This window comes from Panulirus ornatus, chromosome 2 (assembly GCF_036320965.1).
Source record: "Panulirus ornatus isolate Po-2019 chromosome 2, ASM3632096v1, whole genome shotgun sequence".
In the NCBI taxonomy this organism is placed as follows: domain Eukaryota; kingdom Metazoa; phylum Arthropoda; class Malacostraca; order Decapoda; family Palinuridae; genus Panulirus; species Panulirus ornatus.
In genome coordinates, this window is record NC_092225.1 from 79,869,407 (window position 1) to 79,887,742 (window position 18,336).

General features: G+C 42.2%; 1 protein-coding gene across 5 annotated transcripts in view; it reads right to left on the reverse strand.

The window, feature by feature from the left end:
• The window catches only part of LOC139757524 (copine-8-like), a 157,527-nt gene that overhangs the window by 119,870 nt on the left and 19,321 nt on the right, over positions 1–18,336 (reverse strand). For all 5 annotated transcript variants that reach the window (XM_071678067.1, XM_071678093.1, XM_071678056.1 and 2 more), the window contains 2 exons: positions 15,755–15,850; positions 15,288–15,462 (listed from right to left, as the gene is read on the reverse strand). In XM_071678067.1, the coding sequence (XP_071534168.1) occupies positions 15,288–15,462; positions 15,755–15,846 (267 nt within the window). In that variant the 5' untranslated portion in view covers positions 15,847–15,850. The remainder of the gene's footprint in view (positions 1–15,287; positions 15,463–15,754; positions 15,851–18,336) is intronic.

The window sequence follows — 18,336 nt, forward strand, 5'->3', positions numbered from 1 at the left end:
CTTCTTTTGGAAAATTAAAAAAAACGAGAGGGGAGGATTTCCAGCCCCCCGCTCCCTTCCCTTTTAGTCGCCTTCTACGACACGCAGGGAATACGTGGGAAGTATATATATATATACATATATATATATATTTTCCCTGGGGATAGGGGAGAAAGAATACTTCCCACGTATTCCCTGCGTGTCGTAGAAGGCGACTAAAAGGGAAGGGAGCGGGGGGCTGGAAATCCTCCCCTCTCGTTTTTTTTTTTTTTTTTAATTTTCCAAAAGAAGGAACAGAGAAGAGGTCCAGGTGAGGATATTCCCTCAAAGGCCCAGTCCTCTGTTCTTAACGCTACCTCGCTATCGCGGGAAATAGCGAATAGTATAAAAAAAAAAAAAAAAAAAAATATATATATATATATATATATATATATATATATATATATATATATATATATATATATATATATCTATTTTTTTTTTGCTTTGTCACTGTCTCCCGCGTTTGCGAGGTAGCGCAAGGAAACAGACGAAAGAAATGGCCCAACCCACCCCCATACACATGTATATACATACGTCCACACACGCAAATATACATACCTACACAGCTTTCCATGGTTTACCCCAGAAGCTTCACATGCCTTGATTCAATCCACTGACAGCATGTCAACCCCGGTATACCACATCGCTCCAATTCACTCTATTCCTTGCCCTCCTTTCACCCTCCTGCATGTTCAGGCCCCGATCACACAAAATCTTTTTCACTCCATCTTTCCACCTCCAATTTGGTCTCCCTCTTCTCCTCGTTCCCTCCACCTCCGACACATATATTCTCTTGGTCAATCTTTCCTCACTCATTCTCGCCATGTGCCCGAACCATTTCAAAACACTCTCTTCTGCTCTCTCAACCACGCTCTTTTTATTTCCACACATCTCTCTTACCCTTACGTTACTTACTCGATCAAACCACCTCACACCACATATTGTCCTCAAACATCTCATTTCCAGCACATCCATTCTCCTGCGCACAACTCTATCCATAGCCCACGCCTCGCAACCATACAGCATTGTTGGAACCACTATTCCTTCAAACATACCCATTTTTGCTTTCCGAGATAATGTTCTCGACTTCCACACATTTTTCAAGGCTCCTAAAATTTTCGCCCCCTCCCCCACCCTATGATCCACTTCCGCTTCCATGGTTCCATCCGCTGACAGATCCACTCCCAGATATCTAAAACACTTCACTTCCTCCAGTTTTTCTCCATTCAAACTCACCTCCCAATTGACTTGACCCTCAACCCTACTGTACCTAATAACCTTGCTCTTATTCACATTTACTCTTAACTTTCTTCTTCCACACACTTTACCAAACTCAGTCACCAGCTTCTGCAGTTTCTCACATGAATCAGCCACCAGCGCTGTATCATCAGCGAACAACAACTGACTCACTTCCCAAGCTCTCTCATCCCCAACAGACTTAATACTTGCCCCTCTTTCCAAAACTCTTGCATTTACCTCCCTAACAACCCCATCCATAAACAAATTAAACAACCATGGAGACATCACACACCCCTGCCGCAAACCTACATTCACTGAGAACCAATCACTTTCCTCTCTTCCTACACGTACACATGCCTTACATCCTCGATAAAAACTTTTCACTGCTTCTAACAACTTGCCTCCCACACCATATATTCTTAATACCTTCCACAGAGCATCTCTATCAACTCTATCATATGCCTTCTCCAGATCCATAAATGCTACATACAAATCCATTTGCTTTTCTAAGTATTTCTCACATACATTCTTCAAAGCAAACACCTGATCCACACATCCTCTACCACTTCTGAAACCGCACTGCTCTTCCCCAATCTGATGCTCTGTACATATATATATATATATATATATATATATATATATATTTTCTTTCTTTCAAACTACTTGCTATTTCCCGCATCAGCGAGGTAGCGTTAAGAACAGAGGACTGAGCCTCTGAGGGAATATCCTCACCTGGCCCCCTTCTCTGTTCCTTCTTTTGGAAAATTAAAAAAAAAAAAACAAGAGGGGAGGATTTCCAGCCCCCCGCTCCCTCCCCTTTTAGTTGCCTTCTACGACACGCAGGGAATAAGTGGGAAGTATTCTTTCTCCCCTATCCCCAGGGATAATATATATATATATTTATATTTATCTATTTTATTTCTTTTCCTTTGTTGCTGTCTCCCGCGTCTGCGAGGTAGCGCAAGGAAACAGACGAAAGAAATGGCCCAACCCACCCCATACACGTGTATACATACACGTCCACACACGCAAATATACATACCTATACATCTCAATGTACACAAGTTTATACACACACAGACATATACATATATACACATGTACATAATTCATACTGTCTGCCTTTATTTATTCCCATCGCCACCTCGCCACACATGGAATAACATCCCCCTCCCCCCTCATGTGTGTGAGGTAGCGCTAGGAAAAGACATCAAAGGCCACATTCGTTCACACTCAGTCTCTAGCTGTCATGTAATAATGCCCGAAACCACAGCTCCCTTTCCACATCCAGGCCCTACAGAACTTTCCATGGTTTACCCCAGACGCTTCATATGCCCTGATTCAATCCATTGACAGCACGTCGACCCCGGTATACCACATCGATCCAATTCACTCTATTCCTTGCCCACCATTCACCCCCCTGCATGTTCAGGCCCCGATCACTCAAAATCTTTTTCTTCATCTTTCCACTCAATTTGGTCTCCCACTTCTCAAACATCTCATTTCCAGCACATCCACCCTCCTCCACACAACTCTATCCATCGCCCACACCTCGCAACCATATAACATTGTTGGAACCACTATTCCTTCAAACACACCCATTTTTGCTTTCCGAGATAATGTTCTCGCCTTCCACACATCTTTCCATGCTCCCAGAACTTTCACCCCCTTCCCCACCCTGTGGACTCACTTCTGCTCCTATGGTTCCATCCACTGCCAGATCCACTCCAATATATCTAAAACACTTCACTTCCTCCAGTTTTTCTCCATTCAAACTCACCCCCCAAATTTGCCCTTGACCCTCAACCCTATTTGAAAACCAATAACCTTCCCTTTTTATTCCATTTACTCTTAACTTTCTTCTTCCACCATTTTTTCCAAAAAACTCATCCCCAGCTTCTGCTTTTTCTCACATAAATCAGCCACCGGCTGTACATCAGCGAAAAAAACAACTGACTCACCCCCCAAAGCTCCTCTTTCCCCAACAGATTTAAATACTTGCCCCTTTTTCCCAAAAACTCTTGCATTTACCCCCCTTTAAAACCCCATCCTTTACAAAAATTAAAAAACCATGGGGGAAATCACACCCCCCTGCAGCAAATTTTTCCTTTTCACTGAAAACCCAATCACTTCCCTTTTCTTCCCTACCTACAATGCCTTACATCCTCGAAAAAAAACTTTTAAAACTTTCTAAAACTTTCCCTCCCCCCACCAATTTTCTTAATCCCTTCCACAGAGCTTCTTTTATAACCCTCTTCTATCCTTCCCCCAAAACCCATAAATGCTAAATACAAATCCATTTGTTTTCTAATTTATTTCCAAATCCCATTTTAAAAAGAAAAAACCCCTTTTAAACCCCCACTCCCTACCACTTCTAAACCACACTGCTTTTCCCCCCAACCCTGATGCTCTTTTCTTTGCCTTCACCCCCCAAAATCAATACCCTCCCATAAAATTTTTCCCAGGAATCTCAAAAAAAATTATCCCTTTTTAAATTTTGGGAGCCTACTCTTACCCCCTTTGTTTTGGGAACAATGGCACTATGCACGCATTCCGCCAATCCTCGGCCCCAACACCATGAGTAAATAATAAAATTAAAAAACCTTACCAACCAGCCCAAAAATACTTTTCCCCCCCCTTTTTTTAAAAAATTTCCCCACTGCAAAAAAAAATCCAAGCCCTGCTCCCTTCCCGGTTTCATTTTCCCGCAAAAGTTTCATACCTCTTCTCTTTTTTCCAAATCATTTTCCCAAACCCTCTCACTTTGCACCCCAAACCTCGCCCAAAAAACCCCCCTTTTTTCTGCCACTCTATATCAAACACATTCAAAAAACCCTTTAAAAATACCACTCCATCCCCTTCTCACATCCCCCATATTTGTTATCACCTCCCCATTTGCGCCCTTCCCCTAAGTTCCCTTTTGGGCCCCCTTGTTTACGCACTTTATTTACCCCCTTTCCCAGAACATCTTTTATTCTCCCAAAAAATTTAATGTACTCTCTCCCCCCCAAATCCCCATTTCCCCTTTTTTAAACCTTTTGCACCTTTCTCTTCCCTCCTGTCCTTTCTTTTATACATCTCCCAAATCAATTTCAATTTTTTTTTCCCCGCAAAAAAACGTCCAAATGCCCTCCCCTTTTTCTCTTCCACTAATACTTTTTACTTTTTTCATCCCAAACTTTACTTTCCCCTTTTTAATCAACCCACCCCCCCACCCCTTCTCATGCCAAAAAGCATCTTTTGGGGCAATCCATTTACGATTCCCTAAATACACCCATTCCTTTCCCCCCCTTTCCCCCTTAAATTTTACTTATGTAATCCTCTCTTTTTTTAAAAACCCGGTATTTCCCCAAACATCAGATCTTTTTTAAACACACAGATCCACAAGCCTTCACCATTTCCATTTACAAAAACGAACACCTCATTTACACGCCCGTACCCCCTACTGCCACATTTCTTCTCCCCTTTGCATTCAAAACAACCCCCCACTATAACCCGGTCTCCGTGCTTTGGTTAAACCCGCTGCTACGGGCACTCACACTTAAAACCCGTTGGGAAAAGAAAATTTTATTGGTTTTTTTTACATCCCGTATTAAGGGAAAAACCCATTCCCAAAAGATATCAACAAGGGGGGGGGGGGAAAATTTGCAAAAGAGTGGATTCAAAACAAGTTGCAAATTTAAAAATTCACAAAAAAACAGAAATTTTTTAAATGACGCAGAAAAAGGGGAGGGGTTTTTAAAGGGTTTTTAGAGAATATTACATTGATTCATCAAATGTTTTCGATTTTTACAGCATGAAAAAAAATAACTTATCAGGTTTTTTTTTCCAAAAAAAAAACCTGAAAAAACTCTTTATAAGCAAAACACTAGCTAAGCCTGATTTTGACAACTAGAATCAAAAATTTTGAATGGGGTCAAAAAGAAAAACAAGTGAAGATTGCCCAGTTTTTTAAGTCAATATTCACAAAAAAAAGGGTTTTTGTTTAACCAAAAAAACTAAAGTAAATAAAAAGTACCCGGAAAAAAGGTTATGAAGAAGAATGAAAAAATTTTTCCGTAGAGGCAGAGCCTTATTATTGGGTTTAAAAAAAGTCCTTACTTAAAGGGGGGCTGGAACCCTCCCATCCCCAAGGGTTTTTTGGTGAATTCGTATGAATTCCCCACCCCTATCAAGACCAAATTTTGTCATGATGTCAGCTAATTTCCCTTTTAAAAGGGTTCTCCTGCCCGATTTACAAAAAATGGAAAATCACAGAACAAATCATTTCGAATGAGTTAACCCATACTTGGTGTCTACCCAGGCTGGGCACTATTAGCACCAAAAAAAGTTTTTTTAAAACAAACTTGCAGGGGCCAACCCTTGTAGAGAAAAAGTTTTTTTTATTTTCCCCAGAACCTACTTTTCTCTTTAAAGAAAGGAGCTCCATGAGTCAACAAAAACAAAAAAGATATGAAAAAAGAGGAAAAAAATTTCATAAAACTAAAGACATGGGGGTACTAGTACCACCCTGACCAAAATTCCCTTTCTTTTGGGTTTTCCCGGGGCCTTTTGTGGGTTTTACCCCTTTTTACGGAAATGCCCTTTTAAGCGCAAAATAAGGGTTAATTGCATTCCCAAATACATAGCAACCACAAGGGGTTTTTAGATTAAAATGTCACAGAATCACTGCTGATTTTCCCCCCTTTAGAAGTTTTTTTAAAATGGGGCAAAGCAGGGGGTATCTAATTTAAATCTGGAGGGCAGATTAAAAAAGTGCTTGGGGGACATTTCTTCAACCAACAAACAAAAAAATTCCCTGGAAAAAAAAGAAAAATCCCTTAACAAATTAGTGCCATCAAAGAAAAACCCCAGAGTTTTCACAAAAAATTTAAAAGATACCGAAAACAAAATTTAAAAAAATTGAAAATTAAAAATTAAACCTGCTAAAAAAGGGGTTTTATTTTTTGGGAAAAATTCCCCCGGTTTTTAAGTCTTAAAGGTAAAGGGCAAATATAAAAGCATTTTTCCCGCAAAGGGGTTTGCAAGAATTCCCCAAGTCCTCTTTTACAACCCCCTGCACACAAAATTTTTTTAATGTACAAAACAGTGGAGCACAGAAAAGCTCTATCAAAAGAAGCTTAGAGTATCTATAAATTTCATCCTTTAAAATTTGTTTAAAAGGGAAAGGGGATCATATGGGCCTTAGTCCCTGAAAAATCTTCCCAAAGGGCCAAGAGGACTTCTAAACTTTGTAATAATTTCCTTGAATTTGGGAAAAATAAAAAAATGCCTTTAAATTGCCCAGGTTTTTACCTTTTCCTTCCCTATGTGCATACATATAGGGGGGCCCAAGGGTTGATTAAACAAATTCCTGATATATATATAATATATATATATATATATATATATATATATATATATATATATTTTTTTTCTTTTATACTTTGTCGCTGTCTCCCGCGTTTGCGAGGTAGCGCAAGGAAACAGACGAAAGAAATGGCCCAACCCCCCCCCCATACACATGTACATACACACGTCCACACACGCAAATATACATACCTACACAGCTTTCCATGGTTTACCCCAGACGCTTCACATGCCTTGATTCAATCCACTGACAGCACGTCAACCCCTGTATACCACATCGCTCCAATTCACTCTATTCCTTGCCCTCCTTTCACCCTCCTGCATGTTCAGGCCCCGATCACACAAAATCTTTTTCACTCCATCTTTCCACCTCCAATTTGGTCTCCCTCTTCTCCTCGTTCCCTCCACCTCCGACACATATATCCTCTTGGTCAATCTTTCCTCACTCATTCTCTCCATGTGCCCAAACCATTTCAAAACACCCTCTTCTGCTCTCTCAACCACGCTCTTTTTATTTCCACACATCTCTCTTACCCTTACGTTACTTACTCGATCAAACCACCTCACACCACACATTGTCCTCAAACATCTCATTTCCAGCACATCCACCCTCCTGCGCACAACTCTATCCATAGCCCACGCCTCGCAACCATACAGCATTGTTGGAACCACTATTCCTTCAAACATACCCATTTTTGCTTTCCGAGATAATGTTCTCGACTTCCACACATTTTTCAAGGCTCCCAAAATTTTCGCCCCCTCCCCCACCCTATGATCCACTTCCGCTTCCATGGTTCCATCCGCTGACAGATCCACTCCCAGATATCTAAAACACTTCACTTCCTCCAGTTTTTCTCCATTCAAACTCACCTCCCAATTGACTTGACCCTCAACCCTACTGTACCTAATAACCTTGCTCTTATTCACATTTACTCTTAACTTTCTTCTTCCACACACTTTACCAAACTCAGTCACCAGCTTCTGCAGTTTCTCACATGAATCAGCCACCAGCGCTGTATCATCAGCGAACAACAACTGACTCACTTCCCAAGCTCTCTCATCCCCAACAGACTTCATACTTGCCCCTCTTTCCAAAACTCTTGCATTTACCTCCCTAACAACCCCATCCATAAACAAATTAAACAACCATGGAGACATCACACACCCCTGCCGCAAACCTACATTCACTGAGAACCAATCACTTTCCTCTCTTCCTACACGTACACATGCCTTACATCCTCGATAAAAACTTTTCACTGCTTCTAACAACTTGCCTCCCACACCATATATTCTTAATACCTTCCACAGAGCATCTCTATCAACTCTATCATATGCCTTCTCCAGATCCATAAATGCTACATACAAATCCATTTGCTTTTCTAAGTATTTCTCACATACATTCTTCAAAGCAAACACCTGATCCACACATCCTCTACCACTTCTGAAACCGCACTGCTCTTCCCCAATCTGATGCTCTGTACATATATATATATATATATATATATATATATATATATATATATATATATATATATTTTCTTTCTTTCAAACTATTTGCTATTTCCCGCATCAGCGAGGTAGCGTTAAGAACAGAGGACTGAGCCTCTGAGGGAAAATCCTCACCTGGCCCCCTTCTCTGTTCCTTCTTTTGGAAAATTAAAAAAAAAAAAAACAAGAGGGGAGGATTTCCAGCCCCCCGCTCCCTCCCCTTTTAGTCGCCTTCTACGACACGCAGGGAATAAGTGGGAAGTATTCTTTCTCCCCTATCCCCAGGGATAATATATATATATATATTTATATTTATCTATTTTATTTCTTTTCCTTTGTCGCTGTCTCCCGCGTCTGCGAGGTAGCGCAAGGAAACAGACGAAAGAAATGGCCCAACCCACCCCATACACGTGTATACATACACGTCCACACACGCAAATATACATACCTATACATCTCAATGTACACAAGTTTATACACACACAGACATATACATATATACACATGTACATAATTCATACTGTCTGCCTTTATTTATTCCCATCGCCACCTCGCCACACATGGAATAACATCCCCCTCCCCCCTCATGTGTGTGAGGTAGCGCTAGGAAAAGACATCAAAGGCCACATTCGTTCACACTCAGTCTCTAGCTGTCATGTAATAATGCCCGAAACCACAGCTCTCTTTCCACATCCAGGCCCTACAGAACTTTCCATGGTTTACCCCAGACGCTTCATATGCCCTGATTCAATCCATTGACAGCACGTCGACCCCGGTATACCACATCGATCCAATTCACTCTATTCCTTGCCCACCATTCACCCTCCTGCATGTTCAGGCCCCGATCACTCAAAATCTTTTTCTTCATCTTTCCACCTCCAATTTGGTCTCCCACTTCTCAAACATCTCATTTCCAGCACATCCACCCTCCTCCACACAACTCTATCCATCGCCCACACCTCGCAACCATATAACATTGTTGGAACCACTATTCCTTCAAACACACCCATTTTTGCTTTCCGAGATAATGTTCTCGCCTTCCACACATCTTTCCATGCTCCCAGAACTTTCGCCCCCTTCCCCACCCTGTGACTCACTTCTGCTCCTATGGTTCCATCCACTGCCAGATCCACTCCAATATATCTAAAACACCTCACTTCCTTCAGTGTTTCTTCATTCAAACTTACCTCCCAATTGACTTGTCCCTCAAACCTACTGTACCCAATAACCTTGCTCTTATTCACATTTACTCTCAGCTTTCTTCTTTCACACACTTTACCAAACTCAGTCACCAACTTCTGCAGTTTCTCACCCGAATCAGCCACAAGTGCTCTATCATCAGCGAACAACGACTAACTCACTTCCCAAGCCCTCTCATCCACAACAGGCTGCATACTTGCCCCTTTCTCCAAAACTCTTGCATTCACCTCCCAAACCCCATCCATAAACAAATTAAACAACCATGGAGACATCACGCACCCCTGCCCCAAACCGACATTCACTGAGAACCAATCACTTTCCTCTCTTCCTACTCGTAGACATGCCTTATATCCTTGATAAAAACTTTTCACTGCAGCTAGAACTTGCCTCCCACACCATATATTCTTAATACCTTCCACAAAGCATCTCTATCATATGCCTTCTCCAGATCCATAAATGCTACATACAAATCCATCTGTTTTTCAAGTACTTCTCACAAACATTCTTTAAAGCAAACACCAGATCCACACATCTCTACCACTTCTGAAATCACACTGCTCTTCTCCAATCTGATGCTCTGTACATGCCTTCACCCTCTCAATCAATACCCTCCCATATAATTTCCCTAGAATACTCAACAAACTTATACCTCTGTAGTTTGAACACTCACCTTTATCCCCTCTACCTTTGTACAATGGCACTATGCATGCATTCCGCCAATCCTCAGGCACTTCACCATGAGCCATACATACATTAAATATCCTTACCAACCAGTCAACAACACAGTCATCCCCTTTTTTTTAGTAAATTCCACTGCAACACCATCCAAACCCGCCGCCCTGCCGGCTTTCATCTTCCGCAAAGCATTCACTACCTCTTCTCTGTTTACCAAATCTTTCTCCCTAATCCTCTCACTTACCACACCACCTCCACCCAAACACCCTATATCTGCCACTCTATCATCTAACACATTCAACAAACCTTCAAAATACTCACTCCATCTCCTTCTCACATCACCACTACTTGTTATTACCTCCCTATAAGCCCCCTTCACCGATGTTCCCATTTGTTCTCTTGTCTTAAGCACTCTATTTACCTCCTTCCAAAACATCTTTATATGTATATATATATATATATAGATATGAAGTCTGTTGGGGATGAGAGAGCTTGGGAAGTGAGTCAGTTGTTGTTCGCTGATGATACAGCGCTGGTGGCTGATTCATGTGAGAAACTGCAGAAGCTGGTGACTGAGTTTGGTAAAGTGTGTGAAAGAAGAAAGTTAAGAGTAAATGTGAATAAGAGCAAGGTTATTAGGTACAGTAGGGTTGAGGGTCAAGTCAATTGGGAGGTGAGTTTGAATGGAGAAAAACTGGAGGAAGTGAAGTGTTTTAGATATCTGGGAGTGGATCTGGCAGCGGATGGAACCATGGAAGCGGAAGTGGATCATAGGGTGGGGGAGGGGGCGAAAATTCTGGGAGCCTTGAAGAATGTGTGGAAGTCGAGAACATTATCTCGGAAAGCAAAGGTGAGTATGTTTGAAGGAATAGTGGTTCCAACAATGTTGTATGGTTGCGAGGCGTGGGCTATGGATAGAGTTGTGCGCAGGAGGATGGATGTGCTGGAATTGAGATGTTTGAGGACAATGTGTGGTGTGAGGTGGTTTGATCGAGTAAGTAACGTAAGGGTAAGACAGATGTGTGGAAATAAAAAGAGCGTGGTTGAGAGAGCAGAAGAGGGTGTTTTGAAATGGTTTGGGCACATGGAGAGAATGAGTGAGGAAAGATTGACCAAGAGGATATAAGTGTCGGAGGTGGAGGGAACGAGGAGGAGAGGGAGACCAAATTGGAGGTGGAAAGATGGAGTGAAAGAGATTTTGTGTGATCGGGGCCTGAACATGCAGGAGGGTGAAAGGAGGGCAAGGAATAGAGTGAATTGGAGCGATGTGGTATACCGGGGTTGACGTGCTGTCAGTGGATTGTATCAGGGCATGTGAAGCGTCTGGGGTAAACCATGGAAAGCTGTGTAGGTATGTATATTTTGCGTGTGTGGACGTATGTATATAGATGTGTATGGGGGTGGGTTGGGCCATTTCTTTCGTCTGTTTCCTTGCGCTAACTCGCAAACGCGGGAGACAGCTACAAAGCAAAATAAATAAAAAAATATTTTCCTCTCTTCCTACACGTACACATGCCTTACATCCTCGATAAAAACTTTTCACTGCTTCTAACAACTTGCCTCCCACACCATATATTCTTAATACCTTCCACAGAGCATCTCTATCAACTCTATCACATGCCTTCTCCAGATCCATAAATGCTACATACAAATCCATTTGCTTTTCTAAGTATTTCTCACATACATTCTTCAAAGCAAACACCTGATCCACACATCCTCTACCACTTCTGAAACCACACTGCTCTTCCCCAATCTGATGCTCTGTACATGCCTTCACCCTCTCAATCAATACCCTCCCATATAATTTACCAGGAATACTCAACAAACTTATACCTCTGAAATTTGAGCACTCACTCTTATCCCCTTTGCCTTTGTACAATAGCACTATGCACGCATTCCGCCAATCCTCAGGCACCTCACCATGAGTCATACATACATTAAGTAACCTTACCAACCAGTCAATAATACAGTCACCCCCTTTTTTAATAAATTCCACTGCAATACCATCCAAACCTGCTGCCTTGCCGGCTTTCATCTTCCGCAAAGCTTTTACTACCTCTTCTCTGTTTACCAAATCATTTTCCCTAACCCTCTCACTTTGCACACCACCTCGACCAAAACACCCTATATCTGCCACTCTATCATCAAACACGTTCAACAAACCTTCAAAATACTCACTCCATCTCTTTCTCAAATCACCACTACTTGTTATCACCTCCCCATTTGTGCCCTTCACTGAAGTTCCCATTTGCTCCCTTGTCTTACGCACTTTATTTACCTCCTTCCAGAACATCTTTTTATTCTCCCTAAAATTTAATGATACTCTCTCACCCCAACTCTCATTTGCCCTCCTTTTCACCTCTTGCACCTTTCTCTTGACCTCCTGTCTCTTTCTTTTATACATCTCCCACTCAATTGCATTTTTTCCCTGCAAAAATCGTCCAAATGCCTCTCTCTTCTCTTTCACTAATAATCTTACTTCTTCATCCCACCACTCACTACCCTTTCTAATCAACCCACCTCCCACTCTTCTCATGCCACAAGCATCTTTTGCGCAATCCATCACTGATTCCCTATATACATCCCATTCCTCCCCCACTCCCCTTACTTCCATTGTTCTCACCTTTTTCCATTCTGTACTCAGTCTCTCCTGGTACTTCCTCACACAAGTCTCCTTCCCAAGCTCACTTACTCTCACCACCCTCTTCACCCCAACATTCACTCTTCTTTTCTGAAAACCCATACAAATCTTCACCTTAGCCTCCACAAGATAATGACATATAAGCTGGTGACTGAGTTTGGTAAAGTGTGTGAAAGAAGAAAGTTAAGAGTAAATGTGAATAAGAGCAAGGTTATTAGGTACAGTAACCCTAGGGTTGAGGGTCAAGTCAATTGGGAGGTAAGTTTGAATGGAGAAAAACTGGAGGAAGTAAAGTGTTTTAGATATCTGGGAGTGGATCTGGCAGCGGATGGAACCATGGAAGCAGAAGTGGATCATAGGGTGGGGGAGGGGGCGAAAATTCTGGGAGCCTTGAAGAATGTGTGGAAGTCGAGAACATTATCTCGGAAAGCAAAAATGGGTATGTTTGAAGGAATAGTGGTTCCAACAATGTTGTATGGTTGCGAGGCATGGGCTATGGATAGAGTGGTGCGCAGGAGGATGGATGTGCTGGAAATGAGATGTTTGAGGACAATGTGTGGTGTGAGGTGGTTTGATCGAGTAAGTAACGTAAGGGTAAGAGAGACGTGTGGAAATAAAAAGAGCGTGGTTGAGAGAGCAGAAGAGGGTGTTTTGAAATGGTTTGGGCACATGGAGAGAATGAGTGAGGAAAGATTGACCAAGAGGATATATGTGTCGGAGGTGGAGGGAACGAGAAGTGGGAGACCAAATTGGAGGTGGAAAGATGGAGTGAAAAAGAATTTGTGTGATCGGGGCCTGAACATGCAGGAGGGTGAAAGGAGGGCAAGGAATAGAGTGAATTGGAGCGATGTGGTATACCGGGGTTGACGTACTGTCAGTGGATTGAATCAGGGCATGTGAAGCGTCTGGGGTAAACCATGGAAAGCTGTGTGGGTATGTATATTTGCGTGTGTGGACATATGTATATACATGTGTATGGGGGTGGGTTGGGCCATTTCTTTCGTCTGTTTCCTTGCACTACCTTGCAAACACGGGAGACAGCGACAAAGAAAAAAAAAAAGTGAAAAGTTTTTATCGAGGATGTAAGGCATGTGTACGTGTAGGAAGAAAGTGATTGGTTCTCAGTGAATGTAGGTTTGCGGCAGGGGTGTGTGATGTCTCCATGGTTGTTTAATTTGTTTATGGATGGGGTTGTTAGGGAGGTGAATGCAAGAGTTTTGGAAAGAGGGGCAAGTATGAAGTCTGTTGGGGATGAGAGAGCTTGGGAAGTGAGTCAGTTGTTGTTCGCTGATGATACAGCGCTGGTGGCTGATTCATGTGAGAAACTGCAGAAGCTGGTGACTGAGTTTGGTAAAGTGTGTGAAAGAAGAAAGTTAAGAGTAAATGTGAATAAGAGCAAGGTTATTAGGTACAGTAGGGTTGAGGGTCAAGTCAACTGGGAGGTGAGTTTGAATGGAGAAAAACTGGAGGAAGTGAAGTGTTTTAGATATCTGGGAGTGGATCTGGCAGCGGATGGAACCATGGAAGCGGAAGTGGATCATAGGGTGGGGGAGGGGGCGAAAATTCTGGGAGCCTTGAAGAATGTGTGGAAGTCGAGAACATTATCTCGGAAAGCAAAAATGGGTATGTTTGAAGGAATAGTGGTTCCAACAATTTTGTATGGTTGCGACGCGTGGGCTATGGATAGAGTTGTGCGCAGGAGGGTGGATGTGCTGGAAATGAGATGTTTGAGGACAATGTGTGGTGTGAGGTGGTTTGATCGAGTAAGTAACGTAAGGGTAAGAGAGATGTGTGGAAATAAAAAGAGCGTGGTTGAGAGAGCAGAAGAGGGTGTTTTGAAATGGTTTGGGCACATGGAGAGAATGAGTGAGGAAAGATTGACCAAGAGGATATATGTGTCGGAGGTGGAGGGAACGAGGAGAAGGAGACCAAATTGGAGGTGGAAAGATGGAGTGAAAAAGATTTTGTGTGATCGGGGCCTGAACATGCAGGAGGGTGAAAGGAGGGCAAGGAATAGAGTGAATTGGAGCGATGTGGTATACCGGGGTTGACGTGCTGTCAGTGGATTGAATCAAGGCATGTGAAGCGTCTGGGGTAAAGCATGGAAAGCTGTGTAGGTATGTATATTTGCGTGTGTGGACGTATGTATATACATGTGTATGGGGGTGGGTTGGGCCATTTCTTTCGTCTGTTTCCTTGCGCTACCTCGCAAACGCGGGAGACAGCGACAGTATAAAAAAAAAAAAAAAAAAAAAAATATATATATATATATATATATATATATATATATATATATATATATTTATATATATATATTTTTTTTTTGCCGCTGTCTCCCACTGTCTTCCTATATATATATAGGAACTAAGTGCATATGATCGAACACTTTCCTAGTACATACAAACCTCCAACAGCCAGGTTCGTACCTGGGACCCCTGTGCAACAAGCGGGAGCGCTACCGCTAGGCTATGATCATAACGTAGCAGTAGTGCTCCCGCCTGTTGCACAGGGGTCTCAAGTTTAATCCTGGCTGTCGGAGGTTTGCATGTTTGAGAGAGAGAGAGAGAGAGAGAGAGAGAGAGAGAGAGAGAGAGAGAGAGAGAGAGAGAGAGAGAGAGAGAGAGAGAGAGTTTATAGCTTTCAGTGAGGAAATCAATAAATCATGAAGAATTACCTGCCGTTCTTCAAATCTATATTCCACCTCAAGCTTTCGTATCCACTGAGGGTTAAGTGAATCCTTGATCATCTCTGTGCGGCCAATCTCAAAAAATCTATCCTGTCCAGTTTCCTTCATGTAGACAATGCACAAAGGGTCACTCTTGCTCAATGCATCACGATCTCTCAAGTCTCTGAAAGAATAAATATTTCTATCACTGAAAATTCAGTTTCTGTTTACTTATAATTGTTCATTTACCTTCATATGTATTAGAAAAATTCAAATGTGATTTCATCATCTTTCCTAATTTCATATACTATTTGTACAATTTTTTTTTAGATAATAATCTTTTAGGTATTATCAAATAATGTCCTTCGAAAATCTGACTGCGTTGGATTACGACGTACCCTGAAATCAGAAAAATCTAACCAGAAACCTTATGTATATCTATGACCAAGCATTTACAAAAACACAATCTAACTTACTTGGCTGAAAGACTTAGTTCCACTTTTGACATGGGTACCATCTGAGGAGGACCAGGTGGCGCTCCCATCGGTGATGAACCTCCAGCCTGCATCCTCCTGAATAACAAAATCCATCGCATATCAAGTTCATTCAGATAACAGAGCATTATCTTTTCAATATAATAATTGTACGACAGACTTTTAGTAAATTTTTCCTCTTAAAAGTCTCCCTCTCCCACTCATATAAAATTATTCACTTATAAGATTCTTAAAAGAATTTCCAAAACAAATTCAGTCTTACCTGTGTGAATAACTTTTAAAATTCCTTCCTCTATTGTCATTCCATGTCTCTTACATACTAAACCACTTTATTCATCTCGCTATTCCTCTATGGATAGCATCATTCTTTCCATAAACCCTTGCTATACATATATGATTGTCAAACAATACAGTGTTCTAAGCTTACAGAATTAAATTCTAAGTTGTGTGGATTGCAGAAAGTTGCTCACAATTTCGAAAAAAAAGTCAAAATTTTCTGTTTCCCAGTACAAAATGAAGAAAAGCATTAACAGACTCCCACTGCCCATGGTTATGCCAAATGGAAAGTCAGCTTCTGCAAGATTGTATTTTTTAAATAAAATCCTATCAAAAAACTTCTCCCTCGAAAGAGTCCATCCATTCTCTACTACTGATTGTAGCAGAGCCATGAAGCTGCACGAAGCCCTGATGAAGAGGTCCTTGGTGTTAATTAATAATCTTGCCACAATGGAGTACTGGTTTGGTTATTCAAATCAGCAGTACAGTATTTACCTATGAGACTAAATTCAATACAAATAACTCCAAAATGGCATTAGAAATATTGCTTAAACTTGGTAGAAATGTTAGGTATGAGTGTACAACACAATTCAAACACCTTTGGAATACATTATTCCCAGAAAATAATACTCGTTTAGTCTATATGTAATGGACTACGTCAAGCACAGGTCACCATGTCTAGCCATGGTGGCCTGTGCTGAACACAGCATTCAGACAGGCCACCAATGAGAAGGGGTCTGTGAGGGGAAGGGCCCTGCAAGAAATGGGGGTCTGGGGAGGAGAGGGATGTGCAGGGTGTGAGGGATCTCGGGTCATGGGAAGGCAATGCAAAGGGGTGTGAGTCACGGGAAGAGGAGGACTGCTAGGGGGATGGGTATCAGAGAGCAGTGGGCTGTGCAGTAGGTAGTGGGTCAGAGAGATGGTGTGGGTATGGGAGGGTTATAAAGGGAAGGAGGGGGGCTCAGAGAAGGGAATAGCAGTTCTACAGGGGATAGGAACTTGGTGCAAGGGAGTATCTTGCAGAGGGGTCAGATCTGGGGGAGGCAAAGGCAAGGCATGGGGTTGGGGGAAGGGAGGACTGGGCAGGGGGTGGGGAGTCAGAGAAATGGTGATTGGGGCAGGGATGAGCAATGCTTGGGGTGGGGATTGGGAAAGGGGAGGGCCATGCAGGGGATGAGGGTCTGAGGAGGGATATGAGGGTGTGTGTGTGTGTGTGTGTGTGTGTGTGTGTGTGTGTGTGTGTGTGTGTGTGTGTGTGTGTGAGGGGAGGTGAAGACCATGCAGAAAGTGGGTAGTGTTCCTGTAGACTATGCTTAGCCACTAAAGTGCAAAAAGCAATCAAAGCTTTGGTGAAAACTGTCATTAGGTACAAGGCTGACTGAAGCAGCTAGCATTAATAATAACGATAATGATGATGATGATTAAAATATTCTTGATGTCATGTGCATTGTAGGGCCTTTCATCATCTGTTCCTGCCACTACCTTGCTAATGTGGGAAGCAGCAATGATAATAATAATAATAATAATGCATCAGATTGGGGAAGAGCAGTGTGGTTTCAGAAGTGGTAGAGGATGTGTGGATCAGGTGTTTGCTTTGAAGAATGTATGTGAGAAATACTTAGAAAAGCAAATGGATTTGTATGTAGCATTTATGGATCTGGAGAAGGCATATGACAGAGTTGATAGAGATGCTCTGTGGAAGGTATTAAGAATATATGGTGTGGGAGGAAAGTTGTTAGAAGCAGTGAAAAGTTTTTATCGAGGATGTAAGGCATGTGTACGTGTAGGAAGAGAGGAAAGTGATTGGTTCTCAGTGAATGTAGGTTTGCGGCAGGGGTGTGTGATGTCTCCATGGTTGTTTAATTTGTTTATGGATGGGGTTGTTAGGGAGGTAAATGCAAGAGTTTTGGAAAGAGGGGCAAGTATGAAGTCTGTTGGGGATGAGAGAGCTTGGGAAGTGAGTCAGTTGTTGTTCTCTGATGATACAGCGCTGGTGGCTGATTCATGTGAGAAACTGCAGAAGCTGGTTACTGAGTTTGGTAAAGTGTGTGGAAGAAGAAAGTTAAGAGTAAATGTGAATAAGAGCAAGGTTATTAGGTACAGTAGGGTTGAGGGTCAAGTCAATTGGGAGGTGAGTTTGAATGGAGAAAAACTGGAGGAAGTGAAGTGTTTTAGATATCTGGGAGTGGATCTGGCAGCGGATGGAACCATGGAAGCGGAAGTGGATCATAGGGTGGGGGAGGGGGCGAAAATTCTGGGGGCCTTGAAGAATGTGTGGAAGTCGAGAT